Source organism: Protopterus annectens, chromosome 7.part0 (assembly GCF_019279795.1).
Source record: "Protopterus annectens isolate FY-2018-M chromosome 7.part0, PAN1.0, whole genome shotgun sequence".
Lineage (NCBI taxonomy): Eukaryota > Metazoa > Chordata > Ceratodontiformes > Protopteridae > Protopterus > Protopterus annectens.
Window position 1 is genome coordinate 1,323,930,438 of NC_056739.1, and position 22,224 is coordinate 1,323,952,661.

Consider the following 22,224-nt stretch of genomic DNA (forward strand, 5'->3'; position numbering starts at 1 on the left):
CTGGCTCACTGATGGAACTCATGTAGTCAAAATAGGGGAATCCACCTCCAATAGCAGACCTGTAACCAATGGTGTTCCACAGGGATCAGTCCTGGGACCTCTACTGTTTGAAATCTATTTCTCCGAAGTACAAGTAAAAACTAAAGGTCTGTGGCTGACGAAGTTTTCTGATGACTTCAAACTGGGAGCAGTCATAGAATCTCCAAATGATGTCACAAATGATTGGTGCTGATGTCATGGCTTTAAACTCAATGCAGAAAAATGTATTATCATTCATTTCAGTAAAAGTGATGTTCCTGCTAGCTACCACATCAATGGCAACACCTTAAGTACGCACTCACTGGTGAGAGACCTAGGCACACAGGTTAACAGCAGCTTTACCTTTGACCACCATGTCTCCACAGTGTTAAGAAGGGCATTCAATACTGCTCATCTCATAATTAAGGGCATTGCCTCCAGAAAAAAAGAAGTTATAACTTCCCTGTACTCTTCCCTCATCAGGCCAGTAATCAAGTGCAATGCGCCTTTTGGTATGTACCTTTCCAAGCACCTGCAGCAGCTGGAGAAACCACAAGGGTTCCTTACAAGGAAAAGTCAAGGTCTTCAACATCTGTCCTATGGGAATCATCTGAAATCACTGTCACTTTATTCTGTTTCATACAGACTACTCAGAGGTGGTCTCTGCCTTGCATACAAGGCAATCTCTGACCCTGCTTTATTGGAAGTGCTGCATATCCGTAAGTCAAATGGTACATGGGTTACTCGCTCTAAAGATCTTATTTTTGTTTATTCTTATGTTTATTTAAGTGCTTTTCGTCAGCCCAAAAACTGACTTCCTCAGAAACAATTCCAATAAGTAAAAACTCCATTATATATATGTGAATTCGTAGACCCAAATGCTAATTGCATTCATCATGTTAAAGGAACAGCAACTATTTATATCATAAAATAATAAAAAAGCTAAATAACTAAATATAAAGTTATATTAAATACAAAACAGCAAACACAAACAACATATGTAGTTTAAATGAGACACCTGAATATTTAAGACATTAGGAAAATGTATATATACAATATGAACCTGTCTATATAAAGGTAGTTGTTAAACCCAGTGTGTTAATGCATAAAGAGGTATATGCTGTTGTAACACAGCTTGATTGTATCAATTCACCTCTTAATTTAATTTTAACACACTGCTAATCGAACAAGAATCATTCAGTCCCGGAAGGCTATAAGCATTTAACCTCATCTGCCAGGCTAATTCAAGTTCCTCAAGTTTGAGTGGTCTCGGACCTTCTCTACTGTCAATTTTGGTTTGGTCAATGACAATAAATTTAAAAGCATGATCCTTATAAGTAAAAATATGTTTTGCTAATGCCTTCTCAAGTTTACATTTCTTTATAGCGTATTGGTGTTCGTACATTCTGTCACGTAGTCTTTTTCCAATGTAGAAGGCCGCGCAGAATGTACACCTTGCTAAGTATGTAACAAAAGTGGAATTACAGTTATATTTACCCTTCAGCTTATACAATGTCCCATTAATTTGGAAGGAATTAGTTTCTTCCACAAATTTACAGAAGTTACAATTAAAACATTTATGCATACCAGGGTTCCTGAACACAGACCTATCATACTGTTCCAGGTGTAATTTGAAGTTCTTACCCCTCCTAAAGATCAGTCTAGGACCATCACCTAATTTTTGATAGACACTTGGATACATTTTAAATAACTCCCAATTTTTCTTCAGAATAGCTAAGCATTCCTTACTATGTGTACTGAATGTAGTAATGAAGTTCATAGGGGTATTAAAATCCTCTTGACTAGTGGATCCAACAGTACTATCATTGGTTTCTTATAACAAAGTATCTGAGCTTGGGAATGGCTCAATAGGTTTTGCACATAGAAGTGGGATGTAAACTCTGTTACGTCTCTTATCTGTTACCTCCTCTATAAGCATGTCTAAAAGGGGTTTGGGGTACCCTCTATGAAGGAACATACTCTTGATTACACTACACTCGTCAAAAAAATCCTCATCCAAGCTAATCATTCTAGAAGCTCTCATCAATTGTCCTTTAATAACAGATTTCTTTTGGTGGAATGGGTGACTACTCGTGTAGTGAAGAAAGGTACGTGTTTTTCCTAAAAATCCTAGCTGTGAAAGTGTTCATAACATAGTTCTTATTAAGGCATATGTCCAAGTATGCAATAGTGTTTGAATTAAATGTGGACGTGAACTGTAGAAAATCAGTAATACTATTAAGGTAATCCATTACAATCTTATTATCACCTTCGTCTCCATTAAACAAGATGAAAATGTCATCCAGAAATCTGGTGTAAAAGACAAAGGTGTTAGAAAACCTGTTACCTTTGAAAACCTACTCTGATTCCCAATATGCCATCACTAGATTAGCTGTACTACCCCCACAGGGGGATCCCATTGCCACTCCTACTTTTTGCAAAAAGAATTCATTTTGAAACATGAAGTAGTTGTTAGTTAGTACTAAATCAATAAGTACTGAAACCAGATTGATTTCTCTACTGGTTGCATTGTGTTTCTTCAGCATCAGGGCCACCCATTCCAGTGCTATTTCGTGAGGTATGCAGGTGTACAAATCTCTTACATCTATGGTGAGAAAGTTGTAATTCACATTGAAAACCAATGATCCAATCTTACTTAGAAATGACCAAGAGTCTTTACATATTTGAGACTCATTTACTAGGTATTTCTGTAAGATGGCATCCACCACTTTGGCACAGGAGTAAGTTGGCGACCCTCTACTGTCCACTAAAGGTCTCAACGGTGGGTTCTCAATGCTCTTGTGAATCTTAGGGATACCAAAAATATATGGGTATCTAGGGAACAGAATTGTCATATAGTTATAGGTCTTTTGGTCAATACTCCCATTGATGAACAGGTCACCTATACATTCCTTAATGCTGTTATAGGCTTTGTTAACCTCAGATCGTGAACTAGGAGTGTATGCTTCCGTGTTAAGCAATCTGTTCATACGCTGTTGGTAGTCAGACATGCAAAAAACCACCAACCCTCCACCGTTGTCTGGCTTACAAAAACGTAAGCCCTGTGAGTTGAAGAATTGTAAATAATCACGTTCATCCTTGTTAATATTAGTAATGTAGTTGATCACAGGCCTAGTTTTATTAATGTGTCTAACATCCAATTCACAACACTTTTCGAATAATTCTAGCACTGGATGTAATGGAGGATTATAAGTACTAGGGACATAAAATTTATCCTGGTGGCCAGAGTTGAACACATTGCCCATTAACAGATTAAAGTTTAATTTTCTAGTGTAAGCTTTAATGTCCACAATAGTATCTACTATATTCCATGGTTTAGATGGTACAAATGTCAAGCCCTTAGACAAAAAATCAACCATATCAGTACTAAACTGAGTAGTACTGAAATTGTAAAGTTTAAAGTCCCCCGCATTGTTTAAAATAATGTCCGGTTGTTGTAGTTTGGGCCTGTCCTCGTCATGTCCAAGCATCACATTATCAGAGTCGGAAATACTCTGAAAGTTTGAGTTAAAACTCAAAGGAGACTGGTCCCCACGAACATTAAGACTGATGGAAAATGCACAGTCCGGCCGTTGTTGAACTATTAATTCTTGTATTTGCCAAACCTCCGTTTGCTCTTGGATTGGAGTTGCTGGTAATTCTTCTGTTTTGGCCTGGCCCCCATAGAGGGGCCTTGCTGAAAATGTTGGTGTTGTTGAGGTAGACTATTGTCAAGGTGGGCACTATGTAACCTCTCACTCCAAGGTGTCTCTCTCGGTTCACCTACATCCAATACAGGGACCACAAGCCTATGGTTAGTATTGGCCACATTTTCATAAGGCAGGCCCCCGTCATTCATGTTGTCACCACTTTCAGTAATGGTCTCGTTCTGACAACCATTGGTTGTATTTGGTTGTTTAGAATGAGCAGACCTCTTACTCCAAACCTGTGCTGGTGGTGGAGTAGGGTAAGCAGCTCCTAAACTGTACGCCTTACAGTCTCTTTCCAATTTTTTGAGTTTGTTGGATTTCAGTTTAAGCATGTACAGGTCAATACTAGTAAACACACATTCATATTCATAATTATATCTACCAAACTCATAATTAGCTTGTATAGTTTTATCCAATTCTGTCACATATTGAGACAAGTCTTCTACCCATATTGTATAATGTTTAATGATAATTTCCATAAGATCAAACCCTTGCCTGTCAAACAAGTTGACCAAGTCAATGTGAAATGCAGAACCAGTCTCCAACCCAGTAGGGTACAGTGCACGCCTCAAGCCTTTCAATACAACCCTCCGAGTAAGGCACTCTCGGAAGTAAGAGATTTCAAGTTGTAACTTTTTTAGTTTAACCAGACAAGCATCGAACAATTTAAGTTGGATATTGATAGCATCAGAATTAACACTATTGTTTTGTTCAGCTGAATTAACCATGTTGACAGTACTAATTTCGTCTGATAAATGGAAACCATTGTTTAGCCAAGTTGCAAAAGAAAGAAATGTTTTTTTACCTTCAAGACCAGTCGTGCCCATCGAGCTCTGGTGGCTCATCCCACTTTGTTGTAGGTTCCCATTATTCAAACCCATTAGTGATGGAATAGGGCCCACAGCTAGAGGTTCACCCGGAGTGTGTGTGTTTAAGTCCCTTAGTTGACTCTTTACAGCTACATTCCCTTCCCCTGTATGGTTCTTTAGGTTCAGGTACATATCCGACGACAACTGAACAACACTATGTTGGGCTGGCAGTTTAAACATGCTGTTAACAGTAATTTTCCTTACTGTAGAGTTCTCGTTTACTTCCGATTAGTGGTAGAATGATTATAAGCTGTAGAATCACCCGACTTTTTATTCTGGATGAGCCGCGGTTCGCCCATCGCTATATCTGCTTGAGCGTTAGTTGTTGCTTCAACTCCACTTGCATTAGCATCTGTCCGTTGTCACGGTGTCTCAGTAAAGGATGAAAGTGTTTGCTTAAGACCGCGTTGATCCAAATCCAGCTGATCTAGTCTAGCAAAAATGCGGTCAATCTTACTGTTAAAAATGTCCAACAAGCTGCCCAGCGGAATTAAGTTTAAAAGCCACAGGAGTATCCTGTGGATCAAACGGACTGCTATTGACACCAGTACCAGTAGCCATACCGAACCAAATCAACAAAACTGGCAAACAGACTGATAAAACGAAAAACAGTAACGGTGGCACTCAAACTTGAGGAACTCGAATTAGCCTGGCAGGTGAGGTTAAATGCTTATAGCCTCCCGGGACTGAATGATTCTTGTTCGATTAGCAGTGTGTTAAAAATTAAACAGTCTTAAGAGGTGAATTGATACAATCAAGCTGTGTTACAACAGCATGTACCTCTTTATGCATTAACACACTGGGTTTAACAACTACCTTTATATAGACAGGTTCATATTATATATATACATTTTTCTAATGTCTTAAATATTCAGGTGTCTCATTTAAACTACATATGTTGTTTGTGTTTGCTGTTTTGTATTTAGTATAGCTTTATATTTAGTTATTTAGCTTTTTTATTGTTTTATGATATAAATATTTGCTGTTCCTTTAACATGATGAATGCAATTAACATTTGGGTCTACGAATTCACGTATATATAATGGAGTTTTTACTTATTGGAATTGTTTCTGAGGAAGTCAGTTTTTGGGCTGACGAAAAGCGCTTAAATAAACTGTTCCTGTTTGACTGCACATTTGCCACCGTTCCACATTAATAAAACCTGCTGGAGGGACAGATTTGTCTCCCAGAGGTTGCCACAACTTTGGAGCAGACTCCCACTTCATGTCAAACAGATTACTACTTTGGCCGTCTTCAAACACAATCTCGACAGTTGGATGGGTAACCTTAAATTCACCATGGGGGTTCCACCTGTGTCCCTCTTGGACAGGGGAAGTAGGCACTGATCATGGAAATAAGAGTAAAAACTTGACTAGGCTTGTAAGGACCCACGGGTCATTAGACTTGTAACTTCCTATGATCCTATGTTCAGTCTAACTTATATCAGCATTTAGTGTATGGTGAGTGTGGCAGTTCCAAGTTTGCTTATCATTGAGGGTGAAAATTCTTTCTTTTTACATGAGGTTGCTTTTCTCAAAGTGCAGCAGTCTCACAGTTGGTTATATTAAGTAGGGAATGCAGGGCAGAGCTCCATGGATTGGGTGGGGGGGTCAGGAACAGGATTTACCAGCAAGGGTAATACTAACAGTATTAAAAGAATGTGGATAGCACTGCAAATCTGAGACATTCTACTACAAATTTATAATTAAAGAGCTGTTAGTTTGTGCTGGTTGTTCAAAGGACTATTACTACTTTCTCCAGGATGTAGGGGACACAGGCATATTGTATGGACTAAGTGCACCCTACATCTCAGAAATTTTTTTTTTCTCAAAGAGAGTTGTAGGCCAGTGACATGGACTGTTAAAATGTGTAGTTGAGAAAGAACCCACACGTATTTAAGCAGGCACGCCACAGTTGAGGAAAGATTAACAGGAAAGGTGTGGGGGCATTGAAAGCTGAGACTCAAATGCTAAATGCATTTAAAGGGCATGTTAGATAAGATTGTTTCCAATTGCTGTCAAGCAAACGTAATGTAACATTTCCTAAATGCTGCATAAAGGTGACTTACAAAAATGGCACAGATTATTGAAATACCAAAAAACACTTCATTTCTTCTGTGGAATGATGGAAATAGAGTCCAGTTTTACTGATCTTATAAAGTTACTAAAAGATTACTTCAGTATGTTTGCAAAGAAGGATTTTGCCTTTCTGGTGTCACATTTAGTTCCTAAGTGCTCTAAACAAGTTTAGATTTGTTTGAACGTGTAAGCCTTGAGTTGTACTTGCAGAAAAGCCGTTTTTAATTTACTCTGGGTTTACACAGTTAAGCCATGTTGGCAACTTTGCATTACGTTTGCCTCCAGAATTTGTCCATAGAGGTACAAAAGTTGTCAAAGGACGTTTGTTAGTTAAGAGGATTGTGTTCTGGCTTGTTTTTCATGCACAGCCTTCTTTTTTATTTTTTTATTTATTAACTAATTGGATATGTCTAGTAACCACACTTGCCTTTTTTTTTTCAGGGATGAGCCAGGAACTGTCTAGCTGAGTTTTTCAAGGTAGCACAGTGTGTAGGTAGTGACTGAGGGAGTTAAATCCAGTAATTAAGCGGTTAAGCTCATTAACACCTTACTGTTTCTAAACTTTGTACAGTTCTACCATACACTGGTGGTCATTTTTCTGTGTGCCCTTGATGTAAGTAAAGATGCAGGGCATGAACTTCCTAAGTAAGAGGAGTCATCACTGCCCTTTCGATATATTTAATGGGAGTTGTAAAGATGCTTTCCTCTTGCATATTTTATTTTTGTCATTTTAAATTGCAGTTTCTTACTTTTTGTGTAATGATGTTAACTTCATTACAGGGCCACCCAGGTGCATTAGTAGCTCACACACCTCACAGACAACATGTTCTTAAAGCACTTTAACCATATTTGTGTTCTAAGGTAAGATCATACTGAAAACATGAAGCTTAAATGCCAGTCAAATATTTCAAATACACATAAAAATAGTGCATTAGACACACAATAAACACAAGGATTTGAAATAGCTTGGTAGTAAATACTTCCAAATCAATTCCTTGCTTGTTCTTTCTGTAAAAGTTAAAAACTTCAGTCTTTGCTAGATGTCTATTATGTTCTATAAAAGCATTTTTTTTCTTTGCTTGGAGCCTGGTATATCACCTTGCACTCAACCATGGAGGCAGAAGAAACATGTTTGCCTCTAAAATGTGTAGTTGTTTGAGTAATATCTAGGCATTTTTATATCCATTATGTGTTCCAACAATGTCACATGGGCTTTCCTAGAGTTTTTTCCACTATAATGTATATTACAGGGGACATGTTATACTGTCAGCCACACCCTAACAGTCACTTTTCCTTTCTCTTTGAATTTCTTCCTTTTAATTTCCCAGGAATCCACAGTAAGGGCAGACTGAGCAAGAGTTGCATGGCAGTAGCTCTCTCTGTTACAGGACTTTCAACTCCCTGTTCACTTGGAAAAGTCCTGGAAGGGACAAGTCTGTTCCATAGACTAAGGGTGTCTGTAGGTAATTCTAGGCTGTACTTTGTATACCTTACTCCGCGGTTGTAGTGCTGCGGTAGCGTTGTCGCCTCACAGTAAGACACTGTCCGGTTCGATTCTCAGCTAGAGCGTCTTCTGCTTGGAGACATGCGTGAATGGGTGTACCTTCGTTGAAGGTTGCGCGTCAGGGCTGGTAACTCAGCACGTAAAAATCAACTAGCGGACCGGAGTTCCACTGTGGCGACCCCTAACCGGGAAAAGCCGAAAGACACAACAACAACTTTGTATACCTTACTAAGGGTTACATCAGATAGCACGCTATGCCAATATTTTCCAGTAAACTCAGAAACCTTGGCCATGCCTTACAACAAAATGTACATATTTTTAATATTATTGCAGAGAAATAACACTTCTACCCATCAGAAATTTCCGTCTTTGACCTTTCTTACTTAAACTAAACATTTCTGTCGTAACTCCTTTCTGGTAGCCCTTCCAGTCCAGTTTCACTGTTTTTAATTTCTCCAAATCTTTTGGTTTCTAATACCATGATGGGAATGGAGCCCGTTCCTAAGTCAAAGTACGATTAAAGTTCTTGAAATTAGTATTGTTTCAGTCTTTGATATCAGCCAAAAGTGCTCTTCACAGCACCCGCAATATGCCCAGTAATGACTCCTCCTGCAATTCGTACGGGGTTACATGGATTGGTAACATATCTAAATACAATTGTAGATTCTTTTTTTATAAGACCCATTGCTCTTACTACTATTGGAACTGCCTGGGTATCTTTCTTCCACATTGCTTTCGTTTCTGCCTGCAGATCCTGATATTTTATGACTTTGTGTCTCCATGTATGCAACACATTGTAGTCACTGGGTGTGACGATTTTAGTGATCAGTGCTACTTTTGTATTCTTTTCGTAGATGACTATATCTGGTTTTCTAGCATCTGTCTTTTGAACTGTTGATAATGTGTGATCCCATGTGATGTAAACTTCATCATTTTCTATGATGCTTTGTGGCGTATGTTTCCAGTGTTTTTCATCCACTTCAATACCATAATGTTTGCACAATCCCCAGTGCAACAGTCTTGCCACATTATTATGCCCTTCAGTATACAGTCTTTCTGCCACTAGTATGTCACAACCAGCAACGAGATGTGCGACTGCTTCCAATTCGGTTTTACAAAACCTACATTTGTCTGTTTCTCCCACATGTTCAATGAACTTTGAAAACCAGCGTGTACATAGCCCACTGTCTTTGGCCGCCAATATTAACCCTTCATCTCTTGGTTTGTATTCACCTCTCCTTAACCATTCCTGATCAACATGAGGTTCTTCTAGAAGTTTTCTATACTTGAAACTATATTTATGCATTTTCCACATTTCTTGCCTTCTCATCTGGTCCTTCACATTGTAGTCTTTCTTTTGTTTTTTGGCACATTCAGTTGCTGCCTGATTTTTATCTACTTTTGGTTTGATTTCTGTTCCTGCTTGATGCCGATATGCTTCTGCTAAATTAAGCAGAGAAGTCACCTTAGATGTATTCTCCTCATGTTTCAAAATGTTCACTATGTTTGGGTCTTGTGAAGGCAACAGGTGTGTGGAGTCCCACAATTACAGATGTATACATGTAATCAGTTTCGAGGAAGCCCATCCCGCCTTCAGAAAGGGGACTACATAATCTTGGTATACACTAATTTTTATAAATCATTTGGTGTGCATGAAGCATCCTTCTTGTTTTCCTATCTAATCCATCCAATACATTTTGGGGCCAGTCAATCACTCCAAAACTGTAAGTTAGCACAGGAAGAGCAATTTGGTTTATAGCTTGGATTTTCTTCTAGATGTCAACGCTGTTTTCAGGATCAATTTAAGTTTCTAAAGTATTCTTTACTAAGTTTTATTCACATTTGTTCATGTTTTATTGCTGATCCTTCATCAATTCCCAAATATTTATGCACTCCCTCTTGCTCAAGTTTTTTTATATCACATTCTTGTCCCAAGCTGATGTTTTCCTGGTGTTGTAGTTTTCCTGCTTTAAAGGTTGCTTTTGCACATTTATCAAGACTAAATGACATTCTTATACCATCTGAAAAAAGTTTTGACAACCTGCAGTTGTGCTTTCAGTTCCTCATTTGATGAACTATACAGTTTTAAATCATTGACAGAGAAGATGAGAAGTCTTTACACTTCGTTGTTTTCTAGGAGGCAAATTTGTAGCCATGGCCTAAGCTGTTAAGTAAACAGCTTAATGGGTTAAGGGTAAGGCAGAATAGCAACGGTGACAGAGAGTCACCCTGGAATATCCCCTTTGAATTTTTATCCCTGGGATAATAATTTGTCTTTTATCATGGCTTAATTGCAAAGTGGTCTGCCACTGTTTCATGGTCAGTTAATGCAGTCTATCAGTGTAGGGTGCATCATTTACACTTTTAAGCACTCTTTTTATCCATGAATGTGGGATACTATCAAATGCTTTTTTGTAGTCAGTCTATGCCATACTTAGATTCTTCCGCTTTTTACAATTCTCCACTGTGATTTTATTTAACAACAAATGATCCTTTGTTCCATATGACTTTCTTTTATTGCCCTTTTGTTCTACTGCCATAATTGAGTTTTCTTCTAAATGACTATAAACTCTGTCAGCATCAATTCCTACATATAGTTTATACGTCATCGGAAGGCAAGTTATTGGTCTATAATTTTTAGGGGAACTTGCAGGTTCACTCTTAAGTAGGAGCATTGTTTTTCGTGTTGTTAGGTTGGTGTCTGTTCGTATAAATAGTTCTTACTCATGGCTAAATCTTCATGGAAAGATGTTAATACTTTTAACCAGAAGTTAGGTACTGCATCTGGGCCTGGGGTTTTCCAATTAGAGGCTTTTCTTAATTTTGTTTCAATCTCTCTGGCTGTTGCTTAATCCCATTTCATATCCTGCACCTTTAAACTTGTTATTCTTTCTTTTACTTATTCTATCCATTTAGCATCTTTGTTATGTTCCACAGGATCTTCATAGATATTTCTCCCAAATGTATCTTTTTCCTCTTTTTTTTTTGGTGGACTTTCGATTCCTTTTACCTTGTTTCCCAATTTTCTATAAAACTTTTTTGGGTCATCAGTAAATTACCTATTTTGTACTTTTCCTTTATATTTATCTTCATATCTTCAAAGTTTTTCCACCTGTGCTGAAATTTTTAGTTTGTTATTTGCAATAGTGCATGATAGATTCTGGTCTGTTCTAATACTGCACATTGCTTTTATCGCATCTATCTTAGTATTTTTGTTGATCTGTTCCGTCTTCTATAGTCTTCTCACAGTTGGCACTTCTTGTCTTAATTGCTTTATGGTTTTGCCCATTCAGTACTTCCATGACGGTATTCACTTTCTTCCCTTCCTTCCCATCACTACCTTATGTTCTTGTGGTAGAACTTTATTGGTTATTAATTTAGCTGCACAGTAATATATCCTGTTTACTTCTGTTGTATCGCATGGATCTGTATGGACAGTCCTAATTGCTGTGAACATTTGTTTTAACAAACTTCTGACTCTTTGGGTTTTATTGACCTTCTGCAGTTTATTTCTTTCATTGATCTTAATATATCTATCTATGTCTGTTAAATCAAGCAACTTTTCTCTTAGCTTATTTTCTTCCAAACTGAGGGCACATCCCTTGTTTTCCATTTCCTGTGGGCATTCTATAGAAAGTTCTGTAGCATATTCCTGTGGCACATTCTCTTCAGTTTCATCCTGTGCCATTCATTGCTCTGTCATATGGGAACTCAGTGGCCTATCACTCCATAACATAGAATGCATCAGAGTTTCCACAGTTTCCTGTTCCTTCCTTTGCTGTCTAGCTTCAGGTGAAGGTTTATACTGGTTTCCTGTGGAAGGCTTCAAAATATCTGCATATAGCACCTGACCAACTACTTCCTGTTCCACTGGTCTCCCTTTAATTTGGAAATCCATTGATGTTGTGGTGCTTTCTGAATTAGATTTTCTACACTGAATCCTTCACTTTGCATGTACTCCATGATCTCAATTTCTATTTCTTTAACTTCTCCATTAGTAATCTCCTTTTCTGCTTTTCCTCTTTATCTTCTTATTTTTTGTATTGTAAAGTTTTCCTTTGATTGTATTTCCCTGCAAAAAAAAAAAAAAAGTCCTGTTTTTCTATTGGTTAGTTCTGCTTTCCCCTGTGCATAAATATTACAACATATTAAATCTCTTTTTCTTTCCCATGTCCATATTTCTTCTTCCAATGTCTCCTGATCTTCCTGCTTCTCCTTACTTTAGGGACTCACTCCATCATGCTGTGGTGTAACCTGTGTTAGACATTCTACACCAAATCTTTCACTTCGCAGGCACTCCATAACTTCATCTTCTATTCTTTTAACATCTGCTTTACTAATCATCTTTTCTACATTCCCTCTTTGTGATATTATTTATTTATTGTGAAATTTTCCATGTCTGGATGCCTTTGCCTGTACTTCTCTTCGAATATCTTTGGGGCTGCCTTCTTTCTATTGATTAATTTGGCTTTCTGCTTTGCGTAAATTTTGCACCATATTTCCTGTTTATACTTTTCAAATATCTCTAGGTTTTGTTGTTTATATTTTGCGCACTTCATCAGATGCTTCTTTTTCCAAACAGATCAAAGTGTTTTGATCTAGATACTGTTTTTCACAAATCTGTTGTATTAATGTTTCCTGTTTGTATCCATTGTTGTTGTTTTAAATTCTGTGGGGGTTTGAACAGATTTTTCTGACCCTTATCTTCTCCCTTTACAGTACAGATTTTATCAAGTGTGTCATTCGTGTAGTTTAGGAGCAAAAACAAAGGTGCAGGTTCTGCAGGAGGTTTCACTTCTTTGGGTTCTGGTGTAACGAGGTTATGATTGACTGGCAGTACCAGCATTTAAGGAACACACTGGCAGGTGTTATCATGAGTCATGGATCAACTCTTATGGTCCGTACCTCATACAAATGTACTTTGCATAAGCAGAGGCATTATTTGTGGAAAGAAAAATACATTAGTATCAGACTTCAGCCCAGATAACCCAGATTCATTCATCAACTTGGTGATGTAGAAGTTGAGTAAGAAGTGGAAGTGAGCAGCCAACACTGGCTCACTCAGCTTGTGTGGAGGGAGGTGGCCAAGCCTGTTATGATGCTGACTTGGTGAAGCAGAAGTACAGTGTGAGGAAAGGGGCACGGAGTGTGTCCTTGGCTCTGCCAAGCTGCTCTTAAGTACATGTGTAGATGTGTACACATTGCCGTGTAGAAAAATCATACCTGGCACTCACTTAAGCAAGAACACATGTTAGCTGGCTGGGGATGGGGGCTTCTGACTTACAAGGGGGGGTGCCTATGGCTAAAGTGATGATTTGCTGCCCCAGTTGACTGTCAGCCTCACAGGGGAATCAATAAACTGGTCCATAAGAGAGGGCTGTTGGCTGTCAGCATGCATAAAAAAGTAAACAGAAGTGTTATTAATCTCTAAACCCCTGTTAAGATGCCATGTGGATTATTGCACACTAATATGACAATCCCGTATTTATATTGTCAAAAAAATGAAGATAATCCAAAACAGAGACCTAAAATGGAAAAATGTCTGCAACTGAAAATAAAGAAAAAAGGTTAACAAAAGTTTACTATTGATTCAAAAACATGTTCAAGGTTCATATAGATTGTCTTTCAGAAGAAATGTTTACTAAGTTAACATCTTGAAGACAGTTGTGTTGAGACCATGATAATAAGTGGAAGCATTTTTCATATGGATATCAGTGAATATATGGAAATTCAGAAATAGTTGTAGAATTCAAGAATGCTTGAATTGATGTGAATTAGTTTTAGTGCGGCAGTAGTTCATAGGTAAATAGGTAAAGTAGAAGAATTCAGGCTGATAAATTTGACTGATAATTTATCTGATAAACAAATGCATTGTATGATGGGATAGGCTGTGTAATCCATCATGTGCCATAAAGCTGCACTTTGTGTCACTGTTTTTTTTGTTTTAACTCTACATTTTAACATCTACCTTTTCAGCTCTCAAGTGGTTCATGTTCCTGGTGTTAATGATATTCAACCTTCGTCATCTTCAGGCCAGAACCTAACACAGATCTCTCGTCAGTTAAATGCTAGTCAGGTATCCTGGACAGGGAATCGCCCACCTTTTTCTGGACAGGTAATACGCTTTCTTCTGTGACCTTTACAAGCACCAGTCATTTACATTTCTTTTTATTTTCTCATTAGAAGAAATCGAATGCATTGCTAAAGTAATTATTGGATTTTAGGAAAATAATATGCTGCTTCTGGTTATCTCCACATTAGCCTAGAAAAGCTTGGACTGCATTGTGCTGAATAGCTAGTTTTGTAGGGGGAGGTGTTAGAAACATTTAGAAAAATGTCCTAACCTATCCTGGATGGCATCCATGATTTTCACTTATTTCCTATCCCTCCTAGTATCTTAGGACCTACAAGGATATATGTGCTGGGGATTTGATTGGACTAATAGGTGATGGGGTTTAATGATTGCAGATTGCGGACAAGAGCCAAATCTCCACATCAGATAATCTCAGAGAAGCTCCCCCCACTGAAGCCGACAAATGTTTATTTTTTCTTTTTTTTTTTTTTTTTTGTTTTATTAAACACCATTATTGAATTATCACTTGTGACATAGGGAAATTGACATTTACAGTGGATATAAAAAGTTTACACACCCCTGGTAAAATGCCAAGTTTTTGTGATATAAAAAAATGAGACCACAATAAATCATTTCAAAACTTTTCCCACCTTTAATGTGACCTATAACCTGTACAATTCAATTGAAAAACTAACAAATCTGTTAGGGGAAGAAATATAAAAAATAAAAAATGTACAGTACACTGGTTGCATAAGTGTGCACACCCTTAAACTAATATTTTGTTGTGTGTACACACCCTTAAACTAATACTTTGTTAAAGCACCTTTTGATTTAATTACAACGGAGCCAGAATGGCCAACTGATAGCAGCACGTTTTTGAGCTCCTTAAACTACACCAAATAAGAGGAAATTAAATTATCTAATTTCTTTGAAAACTAGATAAAATTGTTAATAACTACTATTCTAAAGATACACCAACTTTGGAGTTTTAATCTAAAAAATATTCCTGTCAAAATATTCTGGAGAAAATACAGCACTGAGGAAATGAGCAACATAAAGAATTCTTACAGTTTGTTGAAGAAGGATATACAACAGATGTCTTCCACTCTTCAGGCTCTTTCCTTAAAAATGAATAAAAGTACTGACAAACTTGAAAGTCTCAAAGAGAACTGTCAAAATCAAACTGACATCCTAAAGGAGATTCTTCAGCAACAACAACTTAAATTAGCAGACATTGAAACATCACTTATTGATATTGATGGAAGACTCAGGTTTAATTTCTTACTCAACAAAACAACTGGTTAACCAACAAACTTGATGATCTGGAAAACAGAGAACTAATATAAGAATTTTTGGTCTTCCTGAAAAGGTTGAGGGTGAGAACATCATTTTATTCTTAAACAACTGACTCCCAGAAATTCTTGACTTAAAGGAAGGCTTATCTAGTGGTATTGAGAGAGCCCACAGAGCAATAGGGAAACCTATACCTTCTTCAGCTTCTGCATCTCGCAGGTCCATAGTTGCTAATTTTTTATCATACCTGGATAAAGACCTTATTCTCAAATCAGCTTGGAGGAAAAACCCAATAACCTACAAGAAGCACCAGATAGGATTTGCTCTTTGGTGAACAAGGTAATGATACTGTCTTATGGGGAAAAAAAGAAAAATATAATCATCACATGGAAATCTGTTATGTACCTCTTCTCTGTTTCAAAGAAGTTAAACAGCAAGTACAAGAGAATTGTATGAAAGTGTGTATCTGTCTGGCAAGCCTGTTTCCAGAAACTATACAGAAGAAACTATCCCCATCAGCCTTAGATTTAAGAGGGAAGGGAGCCTAGCACAGATCTGAAAGGGACTTCATACTCTTTGTCTCCACGTTTCTGTTACACCTGGAGTGCATATTTCATATAAAACAAATGTCAGCTATAATAGCATAGCATGTACTTTCTGGTGTACTGTATGTAGTGTATATTTTTTGTAGAATAGAATTTCTTGTATAAGTTTTGTATAATTTCTTGTATAAGTTTGTATAATCTCTATATATGGAGCTTTTCTCCCAAGGCCTCTGCTGAAAACAGATCTCATCCTACTTGTACTTTCCGGGTAAACAAATGTAAAATAAATTAAAATAAATAAATATGCATCTGTCTGCTTGCAAGTAATAATTACAGACAGATGTATTTTATAGTCGGTAACTAAGGGTTATAAAATAGAATTTCTGCTGAAATGAGCCTTGCTCCATTCCTCATATTCATTCACATCAGATAACATAGGCCCTTATGTGGCCAGATTAGTCACCACTAAAAAAGAAATAAATATAACCTAAAGGCAGGGCAAGTGAAACAAATTCCTTGAATATAACACTTGTTTAAAATAAGTCATAAAATAGTACAACCATATAATTTTATCTAAAAGACTGCATCAGACTGACCAGTTATGTTTATATTTTGTGGCCAGTCCAATGAATTATTTTATATGAAAATATTTAAGTAAGTCATACTTTTAACTGGGATAAAGCCGAAAGAAGAAGAAGATACTTTTAAACTGCTAAAAGAGTTTGGTTAACATCCCTGAACTCTGGGTCTTTTTATTTTGTCTTCTAATTGACCAGGATTGCATTGAGACATAAAATTTCTACTTTTTTGCTATTAACTCATTCACACCTATATCACCTTTTTGTATACTTCCATTTCACACCCATAGCTCCTTATGGCGTCCAGAACTTTCTGGGGTCTGACTTCATCTACTAAGTGACTTACCAACAAATAACAGGCAATATTAGAAAGTGCAATTAATTGTTATAAAATGATACCAACATTTTTAATGTAAGATATCCCACAGTAGATAAATTAGTCACTGATCATCAATTATTATTCATATTTTCATATTTATGCTGATATTTTCATAACTAAGAGCCATGCATGTTATTGAGGGGTATGGTGTGATATGCCATTGTGGCATACCTGTAAATTCATTATCGTCCATTTGTATCACACTATGCCTGATATATTAGTAGGCATCAGAGGAAGCCATGGATGGTGAAGAAAACGTTCTTTCAAACTTCAGCTGAAAATTGGAAATTTTTAGAACTATTAGGTGTTCCTTATACTGCTAGTTATGAAATTAAACATATGCTTTCATATTTCTGTAAATATTTCAGTAAACATGCACTCATAGAGGAATTTTGTTGTCATGTAAAAACTTGTTCGCTTAACAAAAATGTTCTATCATTATATGTATAGGTAATATAGTTTCCAATATATGACAAATTGTTTGTGAAAGTTTAGCAAAAATATAATTTTGGGTTTCTATGCATTATAATGTAGCATTTATGGAATGACTATGAATGCACTGACTGTTACCACTGCAAAGAATACTTCTTACCGATAACATCAATATTTGTATAGTTTTAATAGCTTTTATTTTTACTGTTCACAAAGTATTTACTTTTTTTATCTTATTGTTTTTTAAGTTTATTTTTCAGGAAATGCTCTGGTGTGCAAGGTGTGTGTAGGCTACTAGAGGTATGACATTCCACACCACTTAGGTGTTAATGGGTTAAACAGGCAATATAGTGGGTGCCACCCTCTCAGATAAGACAAGACTTCTATTCCAGGCTGTTTCTGGTCCTTGAAAGGGGCAATGTCTAAGACCAGTACTAGAGTTGCCACATTTCAGCACATTTTTTACAGACAGAAAAATGTGGTATTTCTAAATTTCATAGAAAAAGAAATCTGCTTGCAACATTGAGCATCAAGGAAACATACAACATATATCACGTAGGATAAGTTACTGTAGCTTAGTAGATGTTTCAGGAGGTGAAGCGGAAGTTTTTTGTGAGACATTAAGGTGATCCTGTGATACAGTTTGTATAGTGTTTCAGATGAGTCAGGTATTTAGAGGGACTAGGTAGAGATTTGATGAGTAAAAAGAGAATAGAGGTGTGCCATAGTGAAACTATTAAATACCAACTTAGGAGATTTTTTTGAGGGGGAAAGGTTTATTTTATTTATTTGTCCTTTGTTGAGAGGGTTAGTCCCATTAGGCTAGTACCCTGTTTTCAGGGGAGGCTCCTTGGTGGTATTTGTACTGCTAGGGGAAATATGGCATGGGCATCTGGGATCTTCCCCTACCCTTTTTGATAGGTGCTATGGGATTTTTTTACATCCACCTGAGCTGCCACCAGCTCAAGTCCCTCATCTGAAAAGTGGCACACTCAGGTATGTAGCAGCCCCTTGTGCTACACTGCAATGTCAGCAGTCAATCTACCTGGAGTAGGAATAGAACCTACAGCCTTCTGCACCAACAATAAGTGTTCACCTGTTGCACCCCATACAAGTGTTGTGAAGATAAGAAATGTCTTACACACATTAGGTAATACTTGCTATATTTCTAAAATAGGGGGTTAAAAAGGCATGGATATTGCTAAATATATTATTAGATAAATTAAATGACCAGTTAAAATTTGCAGATGATTTTAACTATACAGTCATTGAAAGAAAATGCTAGAACTCATATCATTTATCCTGCTGACAGATTATTAAGAAAAGGGCAAAAGGTATTATTCTGAGGAATGTTAATTAATTTTGCAGTACCAGCATTTGTATATTTTTGTTACATGAAGTCAGACGGAGATAATTTATTCTTCTACTAGTATAATGCCCAAACTCAATACTTAGTAGAATGAAGGATGATAAGGTGAACTCGGTCTCCCCTGTTTTGCCATATCTAAGAGCAATAGTTTTTCCCAGATGTAGCTCTTAATCTAGCTGACTCTAATTCCCAATGTACGCTAAAAAACATTATTTATTGACATTTGATTACTGGGGAAAGACCGACTGGGTAGGAGCCCATTTTCAGCAGAGGCCCAGGGAGAAGAGCTCCAAAACATCATCCAGCATTTATAAATTGCACATATTGTCATATCTTGATGCAAGTACAAACACAGTTTGACTGTCACTACCTTCTAGCTGATCTCGTTGATTATTTTTGCTTTCACTTTGGTTACCAGTACACTCATGCAAATGATAAAAGTGACTGAAAGAGACACCCTTGCTTTGATACGCATTATCATTTTGAGTTGATATACAGTTCCATGATCCAGTCATGTATATGGTTCAACATCAGCTTGTTTCAGTCTGTCAAGCAGCCTGTCATCGGAGGTAGTTCCAAAGGTTTACTGTCAGAGTCTGTCCCTTTGCCCCATCTAAAATACTATGTACTAATTGATGCATTCAGTGCACTCAGCTGTCCTGAGTCTGGTTGTCTTTACTTTTTTAAAGAGAATCTCCATCTTTATTCAGCATCACTAGTGATCTTCAGACTGATGCTCTTTTCCCCATTTTCCTTTGTAAATATACTGTGCTGTACAATCTCTTCAGAGAGCTCACTCTGCAGATTACTTTGCATAAATATGTTGTTCTTGAAAGGAAATCACATAATCATAAAATAATGGCAGGTTTGTGCAACCGTTCATTTAACACTGAAACAAAAATGTTGTCCAATAGTCTTGCATGATTATGTGATTTCCTTTAAAGAACATACATAGGTAAAGTATTTTGTGTATCCCTGTTTGCAATAGCCTACCTTTTTTATGCGTCTCTGATTGTATGTGGCCATTAGCTGCTTTGGTGACCCCTTGTTTTCTTCCGTCTCTCTTGGTTCTACCCCTGGAGCTGTCTTGACAGGGTAATAGTGAAACTGTTGTAATGGCAGATGTACCTCCAGTCCTGGTAGTAATCTCAGGTGGGCTGCATGATGAGATGGGAAGAGGATAGGAAAGCAACTCCACTGGGAAGAAGGTGCTGAAACACCTGAAATATGTTACCATTGCTAAGCAGGACTTTTTGCTAGCTCTGATGGTCTGGCATGTCTCAAGTGGGGATGCAGATGTTCTGTAAGAGATAACTGCCCCCCCCCCCCATACACACACACTTACATAATGAAACGTTCCTAATTTTAGCCTCGCCACAAACATGAGACGTGCTAGTTACGTGGCTCCTGTATTGTCAGTGGCACTTCCATTTCTGGCAGCATATTCCTTTCACATCTCCATGCCCTACCCCTTTGGAAAGACAGCCAGGCATAAGATTTCTCTGCCCTCCTTTACCAGCTTCAGCAGGACATCCATGCCACTAATCAAACCTGGGTTGCCAGAAACGTAGTCTGGGCTTTCTCTGTCAAAGTCAGCAGAGCTGGCCTCTAATTCTATCTTTAAGATGGTGTTTGCAGAAATATCTACTACATAAATGAGTGCCTGCTGTCCTTATAATATTGTTGACATTTTTTAATGTGCTTTTAAGTAAAATATTGTCCTAATGTTCTGTTCCTTTTGTATGTACTGCCCACCAATTACTATGTGATGTGGATATCCCACCACTGCCCACCAATTAATATGTTGTGGATATCCCACCACTGCCCACCAATTAATATGTGACTCCCCAGCACTAGCCCAGTAATCAAGGAGCCTCAATCCTTACCACTGGCAACAGTGGGAGACGTACACAGTGGGAGGATGACAAGTACACACACGGTAAAGTACAATTTCCCTAAAAAGCAGAGAGAACACAGTCTGTCTGGAGCTGGTTTCTCCCTCTTTCTCCAGATCCCCAATAAGACTCCCCACTGGCACAGCTGTAGGGTTGAGATCTCAGCTGAGTGGCCAAACCAAGACCTCCAGCACCCTGCCTGTCCAACCAGTGCTTTGTGTCCCTGCTTAAGTAGCTGACACGCACACTCTTTAAGATTTGATTTATACACAAACACACACCCACACACAACTGGGAAAGGCTGGCACAGGTTTATTAGCTGTACCTCCTTCTGCTCAGACTATAAGGTAGATTCCACCTCTACCAGCCACTACTTATCAACTACTTTAAGCCCCTTAACAAAGGGTATCCAATCCTACTGTGTAATGTTACTAGTAATCCAAGTGGTAGTTTGACCAAAAGCAAGGTTGTTAGGAGTGGCCCACAGTGTCACCAAATAGAAATGCAAGTACTCTCAGAGCTTAAATATCTCTGGACAGACTATCCACAATTGAAAGGTGTAAATATATTTAATAATAAATAATAGACAAACAAGAAAATACTCAGTAAATCATCATAGTAACTTCAGAGTTCAAAATCACATGAATTATTTAAAACAACATTGCAGGACAGTCTCAAATAAATACAGAAACATCTAAACTAAGCTTTACTATATTCCTTACTGAATCTAAAAGACATTACTGTACCCTAGTTAATGTACTTGCAGAACAACAAGCAGGCAGAAGTGGTGAGTGGATGTTCTTGTCAGGTCGAAGACAAAATACAAAATGCCCAGTCTCTCTCAGAGAGATCTTACATTAATATTAAATTATTACTGCTGGGATACTTGCAGCATAACATCACCTTCTGCCTCCTGACTTCAGTTCCCAGGCTCAACAACCATTGTTAGAAACTGCTAGCAATTAGCATCTCGCTGTGAATATACATAGCCTTCAGATCGTTGCAGCAACTAGAAGACATAAAACAATAAAACACTTACAAAACAGTGCAGAAGGCTCCCTAGTTTTAGACATCCTGTCTCCTTCCTGCACTGAAAGTGAAAGATAACATCTCTTTTGTGGGGTAGTTATAAAACAGTTTAATTTCAACTATTTTACTTAAAATTTGCAAGTTAACCTTCTGTCTGCCAGTTCCCACTGTTAAAACATATGCATTTACACAATTGCAGTAGTTTATATACATTTCTGTTCTTTTCCAGTAGGGTACACTGTGGATGCATCTTTAAGCTCAGTGCTTTACACACACGTCTGTACCAGCAGATGTCCTTCGTGTTTCACTGTTGCAGTCATTACATTTGGGTAATCCTGCTGGCAGGTTGCCCTCAGTCGTCTTGAATTCCAAAGTCTTGGGTCCTGCGTCGGCTGCTGTCACCCGTTCCCTGACTTCAGGTCGTCAGGGGTATAAAAGAAGCAGCCAAAGCC

General features: G+C 37.7%; 1 protein-coding gene across 4 annotated transcripts in view; it reads left to right on the top strand.

Annotated features, from left to right (window-relative positions):
• Window positions 1–22,224, top strand: part of ARNT2 (aryl hydrocarbon receptor nuclear translocator 2) — a 2,296,360-nt gene that overhangs the window by 1,959,592 nt on the left and 314,544 nt on the right. For all 4 annotated transcript variants that reach the window (XM_044077930.1, XM_044077931.1, XM_044077933.1 and 1 more), the window contains one exon: window positions 14,156–14,294. In XM_044077930.1, the coding sequence (XP_043933865.1) occupies window positions 14,156–14,294 (139 nt within the window). The remainder of the gene's footprint in view (window positions 1–14,155; window positions 14,295–22,224) is intronic.